Source organism: Pleurodeles waltl, chromosome 6, assembly GCF_031143425.1.
Source record: "Pleurodeles waltl isolate 20211129_DDA chromosome 6, aPleWal1.hap1.20221129, whole genome shotgun sequence".
Taxonomy (NCBI): Eukaryota; Metazoa; Chordata; class Amphibia; order Caudata; family Salamandridae; genus Pleurodeles; species Pleurodeles waltl.
In genome coordinates, this window is record NC_090445.1 from 1,177,844,255 (window position 1) to 1,177,851,141 (window position 6,887).

A 6,887-nucleotide genomic window follows, 5' to 3' on the forward strand; every position below is an offset into this window, starting at 1 on the left:
CACCCTTATAATTCCCTAGTATATGGTACCTACGTACCCAGGGTATTGGGGTTCCAGGAGATCCCTGTGGGATGCAGAATTTATTTTGCCACCCATAGGGAGCTCAGACAAATATTACACAGGACTGCCACTGCAGCCTGAGTGAAATAACGTCCACGTTATTTCACAGCCATTTTACACTGCACTTAAGTAACTTATAAGTCATCTATATGTCTAACCTTCACTTGCTGAATGTTAGGTGCAAAGTTACTAAGTGTGAGGGCACCCTGGCACTAGCCAAGGTGCCCCCACATAGTTCCGGGCAATTTCCCCAGACTTTGCGAGTGCGGGGACACCATTACACACGAGTGCTATATATAGGTCAATACCTATATGTGGCTTCACAATGGTAACTCTGAATATGGCCATGTAACATGGAATTGTCCCCCCATGCCAACTCTGGTATTGGGGTGCCAATCCCATGCATCCCCGGGGCTCCAGCATGGACCCCGGGTACTGCCAAACCAGCTCTCTGGGGTTTCCACTGCAGCTACTGCTGCTGCCAACCCACAGACATGCTTCTGCCCTCCTGGGGTCTGGGCAGCCCAGTTCCAGGAAGGTAGAACAAAGAATTTCCTCTGAGAGAGGGTGTTACACCCTCTCCCTTTGGAAATAGGCGTGCAGGGCTAGGGTGGAGTAGCCTCCCCCAGCCTCTGGAAATGCTTTGAAGGCCACAGATGGTGCACTCCCTGCATAAGCCAGTATACACCGGTTCAGGGATCCCCCAGCCCTGCTCTGGCGTGAAACTGGACAAAGGAAAGGGGAGTGACCACTCCCCTGTCAATCACCACCCCGGGAGTGGTGCCCAGACTTTCTCCAGTGTGTCCCAGCCCTCTGCCATCTTGAATCCAGAGGTGTGAGTGCACATCGGAGGCCTCTAAATGGCCAGTGCCAGCAGGTGACATCGGAGACCCCTCCTGATAGGTGCTTCCCTGACTAAGTAGCCAATCCTCCTCTGAGGGCTATTTAGGGTCTCTCCTGTGGGCTTCTCTTCAGATAACAAATGCAAGAGCTCACCAGAGTTCCTCTGCATCTCCCTCTTTGACTTCTGCCGAAGATCGCCTGCAAAACTGCAACAAAGTAGTAAGAAGACTACCAGTGACATTGTAGCGCCTAATCCTGACAGCTTTCTCGATTGTTTCTTGGTGGTGCATGCTCTCAGGGCTGTCTGCCTTCATCCTGCACAGGAAGACAAAAAATCTCCCATGGGTCGACTAAATCTTCCCCCTGCTACCGCAGGCACCAAACTTCTGCTTCACCGGTCCTCTGGGTCCCCTCTCATCGTGACGAGCATGGTCCCTGGAACACAGGAGCTGGATCTAAGTGACCCTGACAGTCCAGTGGTCCATCCGTCCAAATTTGGTGCAGGTAAGTCTTTGCCTCCCCACGCCAGACAGTAATCCTGTGTACTGCGTGAACTGCAGCTGCTGGGGCTTCTGTGCACTTTTGCAAGGAATCCTTCGTGCACAGCACAGCCCAGGTCCCCAGCACTCCATCCTGCATTGCTCAACTCGCTGAGTTGACCACCGGCTTCGTGGGACCCTCCTTTGTAGTGTTGAGACGACCGCCGTGCTCAGTTTTCTTGAACCCGTGTTCAAGTACTTCTGCGGGTGCTGCCTGCTTCTGCATGGGCTCTCTGTGTTGCTGAGCGCCCCCTCTGTCTCCTCGTCCAAGTGGCGACCTCCTGGTCCTTCCTGGGCCTGGGCAGCACCCTTTTTCTCCAACCGCGATCTTTACCGCTAGCAGGGCTTGTTTGCGGTCTTTCTGCGTGGAAATAACTCTGCATCCTCCAGCATGCCGTGGGACATCTTCTGCGCAAAGGAGAAGTTCCTGGCATCTTCTATTATTGCAGAATCTTCAGCTTCTTCCACCCGGAGGCAGCCATTTTGCACCTTCATCCGGGGTTTAGTGGGCTCCTGCCCCCCCCCCCCGACACTTTTGTGACACTTGGACTTTGTCCCCTTCCTTTGCAGATCCTCAGGTCCAGGAATCCGTCTTCGGTGCTTTGCAGTCAGTTGTGGTCTTTGCAGAATCTCAGGAGGTTCCACTTTTGCACCTTCATCCGGGTTACCAGGGGCTCTTGTTCTTCCTGGACTCTTCAGCTGTTCTTGGACTTGGTCTCCTCTCTCCGCAGGTCTTCAGGTCCAGGAATCCATTGTTGGTGTCTTGCCTGGTTTCTGCACTATTCTTTATCGCAACTTCTAATGTGTTCTGAGGAAACTTGCTGTACATTACTCCTGTTTTCCTGAGTTCTGGGGTGGGGTATTTTACTTACCTTTGGTGTTTTATTACACTCCCAGAGCCCCTCTACACACTACTCTTGCCTAGGTGGGAAACCAGCTTTCACATTCCACTATTTTAGTATATGGTTTGTGTTCCCCCTCGGCCCATTGTAACCTATGGCGATTTTCACTATTTGAACTATTTTATGACTGTTTACTTACCTGATTTTGGTTACTGGTGAATATTTTTTGTATACTACTTACCTACTAAGGTATTATAGCCTCTAAGGTATTTTTAACCTTGTGTCACTAAAATAAAGTACCTTTATTTTTGGTAACACTGAGTATTGTCTTTCTTGTGTGTAAGTACTGTGTGACTACAGTGGTATTGCAAGAGCTTTGCATGTCTCCTAGTTCAGCCTTGGCTGCTCTGCCTTCAGCTACCCCTAGACAGTCTGGCTTCTAGACACTGCCTACATTTCACTAATAAGGGATAACTGGACCTAGTATAAGCTGTAAGTACCTTAGGTACCCACTACAAACCAGCCCAGCCTTCTATATGCATGCATTGCACCACTCTGTAAATACGGCGCGGGGATTTCGGCCTTATTGAGCCACATTAATGTAAAAAATAATGACTATAAGCTGGCGCTAGGGGACTATCAATATGCCCCTTAGATGCCAGAGGATGCCTTATGTCATGCATTGCAGAACTAAGAACTTATGTAAATCAGCCATATTATTCTGTCATGCTAAACACCCTGTCTATTCAAAGTCCAGTACCAGCGCGCTCAATGAGAAGTGTATCAATGTCTGTTGGAAAATGGGTTATTGGTAAGGGCAGGTAAGTACCTACACTTAGCAATAGGTAACTAACCTCCCCTTAGGTCCAGTTAGGTCTCAGTAAATTAAACCTAGCTCAACCCTTGGTAGCTTGGCAACGAGCGACAAGGCATAACTTAGGAGACAAAGCGTAAAGCATTTCAATATGACAAAACAGTAATGAAATAAAACACAGGAAACAGTTTAAAAATCAATTTCTAAACATAGATTATAATTTTATCTTTAAAGTGACACCAAAACAAATAAAATCAGATAAGGGAAACCGGAGATATGAATTTTTAAAGAATCCATGCTTTCTAGTGCATAGAAGCAACTAGCGCTCAAAGGGTTAAAAAAGGTCACACTGGAAAGGAACAAAGTCCAGAGTTCAGGCCACCCACGAGGTAACACTGTTGCACTTACTTTCAGAAGTGTTTGATTCAGGAAAGTGGTCCACAGCACCAGCCAAGGGTTCAGAGACTCTGGTGTGCCTCTTGGGGTCTGGGACTACAACTCCCACAATGCACATCTTCAACTTATGGAGTTGCTCCAAACGTCTCCAAACTTATGGATCTTCTCCCAGAGGTCCTTTTTGTGTCCTTGAAGTGTCCACAACCTGATCCAAGGTTTCAGAAGCTCTGAGTTGCTCCTTGGAAGTTGGGACTACAATTCCCAGAATGCACCAGGACAGAGTCCTCAAATGGCCCCTGTACACTGGTCAGTTGGGCTCTGCTTGCAGGACTTGATGCAGGGGACTCTGGGCAGCTCCTTTGTACCTGTAGCAAACAGGGAGTCCTTTCTTGAACCAGTAGAAGACAGGTGAAGTCCTTTTAGTGGTGAAGCCCAAGTGTGCAGCTGGTGCAGTCCTCCAGAGTGCAGTGTCCAGGTGCAGGTCAGGGGTCCAGCAGGGCAATCCTCCTTCTCCTGTAGTTCTTCCTTGTTGGAATCTGATAGGGATCTTGTAGGGAACTGAGGTGTGGGTGCAGATCTGCCAGTTTAATCCTTGGTGAAAAACAGTGGGGTCCTGGTTCTCCAATCAGGGGCAGGGTCCTTCCCCCTGTGATGACCACTTCCTGGGAAGTGTGGCAAAAATCAATCCCAGGGAACAACATTCCTCAAAAATCCATCATGGCTGAATCTGATTTTTGGAGTTTACATCTGGCTGAGCCCACCCACTGGTGTGGTTAAAAATCCTAAACACACCCCTCGCCTAATCTAATCAAGGGGCCACCTAATTGTCTGGGTTTGCAGGATGTGAGGATGTTGCTGGGTTGCTCCAAATGTCCTTCTCTGCCTATGAAAACCAGTTTGACAGCCCTCCCCCTTCCTACTTCCCCATCTGCTGAGGGGAGATCTCCTCCCCCAGGTACATCTCTTTGTGTGGAGCCAGGCCACTTCACACCTCATCAAGGCAGCCTGGCCAGGCTGACAGAGGCTGGCCAATCAGAGCAAAGCAGCAAAAACACTGCAGGGCTGAAGTTGGCAACTTTTCAGGTAAAGTTTAAAACTCTTTACCTGAACAAGTTATATTAAATCCCACAACTGGAAGTTGTGGGATTTATTATAACAATTAATTTGATGACAAACTTGTAGTATTTGTGACTTAAGGGGATTTTTTTAAAATTAAAATAAAGTCTCTCTGTTCTAGCCTATGGAGGCCATTCACTACAATGAGGGAAAAACAAATTTGACTGTTTTACCTCACCAGGGCTATAAAACTATTTTTATAAGGTCTCTGCTTATAGTTGCATGGCTGCCAGCCCTAGGGGCACATAGGGCACACATTAGGGGTGACTTATATGTAAAAATAAGGTAGTTTAAGACTTTGGTACTACTTTAAATTCCAAAGTCAAATTTGCATGTAACTTTAATTTAAAAGCAGCCAGCAAGGCAGGCCTTCCTTTAAAATGACACTGGGCACCTCTGCAGTGCACCTATGTGTGCACTACCTATGCTAGGGTCCTTAAACCTACATGCCCTGCCATATACTAGGGACTTATAGGTAGGATGACTTAGCCAATTATAATTATCCTAATTTGCATACTAATTTTACACAGAGCACAGGCCCTAGGAATGTTTAGAAGTACCCAGGGCACCATCAGAGTCAGGAAAACACCAGCAAAAAGTGACAAATGGGGGCAAAAAGTTAGGGGGCCTCTGCAATCAGCCCTGTTCTCTCACAATGTCCAAAGCCCTTTCAGGAGTATCTACAAAAAGCATATGTAGGGCAACGTCCTGAAAAAAGAACATAGCTTTACACAGCATTACTGACTGCAAGTGGCAGTACAGAGGGCCACAACAGTGTGGCAGACAGTTCTTTGACATTTTTTTAATGAGGTGAGCATTTCTACTTATCCACCAGTGGTTATTTGCTTATTACTATATTTGTATATAAATATATTTAAAGCTCCTTGTTGTTCTGATTTAATCATGTGAATCTATAGAATATACAATACTAAAGAAGAGAAAAGTTAATTCCCTTGAGCTACAGTTCTCCAGCATTGGTGTCTTTCAGAGCCTCACATGCGACCCACTCTCCTCCCTATCGAAGGCTCACTTAATTAGACCAGTTCTTCACCCGTGCATTGAAACCTGAGGTATAATGGCCAGTGAGAGAGTGGTGTAGGCACAGCTCTCACTTGACTGGTTAATTTTGAAGTCTTCTCAAAGGAGGTAAGTTACATTACACTTCTGTTTTAATTCTACTGTGGAATTTGCAACTCAGTTACTGGGTGATTCAGTATGTGAATCTATTAAAGCTATCAATGCTGGAGAGCTGACTGTGGTAGGAGGTAAGTAACATTTGCCCTACCCAATGATGTAATTCTTTAATGCTTAGTTAAGTATATATTTCACATGGACAATAACCATCAGTCAACGCTGACATGGTTCTAGTCATACTTTGTGCAGTTGACTACAAAAGGTAGTAAGTGTGTTAAATGTATGTTGGGATGCTGTTGAGGAGATTCCAGTGAGCTTGCAAGAGCCTGATGCAGGAATGCACCTACAAACCATCATAATATTGAGTATTCAAGCAATTCCAGCTTTTGTTTTGAATTGCCACTTTTGGACAGAGTAGCTACAATAAGAATATTTACGTTTTTCATCTTTTATCTATAGGCTGACCAACCTCCCAAAAATTTACATGGAGCCTCGGAGAATGACTCAGATGAGAAGTCTGGTACAAAAGATGCAGGTGTTACCCCTGTAGATGTTGACTTGAATTTAGTAACTAACTTGCTGGAATCTTACAGCTCCCAAGCTGGTTTGGCGGGACCTGCCTCCAATCTTCTTCAGAGTATGGGGGTGCACCTGCCCGATAATACAGACCACTGAAGTGCCAGCATCTCTGCAGTAGACTGAACCTGGAACGTGGAAAAAACACCATGGAAACTAGAGCCTTTATGCAGAATGAACTTAAATGTTGCATGCTATTTAACCATGGGACTATCTAGAAGAAGTTCGTAAATACACTGATTTCCAATAACATTAAAGATTTATTTTAAATAGAATTAATGCATGCAAGGCTTCTTTTTTTTCTCAGTGCAACATATGTAAGAGTATTTGATATGATAATGGAAACGTGGATCTTCTGTAAAATCGGCAGACTATATGAAGTAAAGCAACGTCTGGCATTAGCAAGCTAGCCAGATGGTTATTTTTTTTTTTTTTTTTATTGAAAACGTGCCACAAAAATTAAAGGATGGGAGAAAAAAAACACGTCACTGCCATATTCGTGCAATAAAAAATGTTTCCAGCAGTCAGGGGTATTTAGAAACAAACCTTTTTAGTTTTAATGCAAAT

At 45.6% G+C, this 6,887-nt stretch overlaps 1 protein-coding gene across 4 annotated transcripts in view; it reads left to right on the forward strand.

Annotated features, from left to right (window-relative positions):
- The window catches only part of ECD (ecdysoneless cell cycle regulator), a 246,754-nt gene extending 240,159 nt beyond the window's left edge, over window positions 1-6,595 (forward strand). For all 4 annotated transcript variants that reach the window (XM_069240405.1, XM_069240406.1, XM_069240407.1 and 1 more), the window contains one exon: window positions 6,204-6,595. In XM_069240405.1, coding sequence (XP_069096506.1) covers window positions 6,204-6,419 — 216 coding nt within the window. In that variant the 3' untranslated portion in view covers window positions 6,420-6,595. The remainder of the gene's footprint in view (window positions 1-6,203) is intronic.
- Window positions 6,596-6,887: the final 292 nt, after the last annotated feature.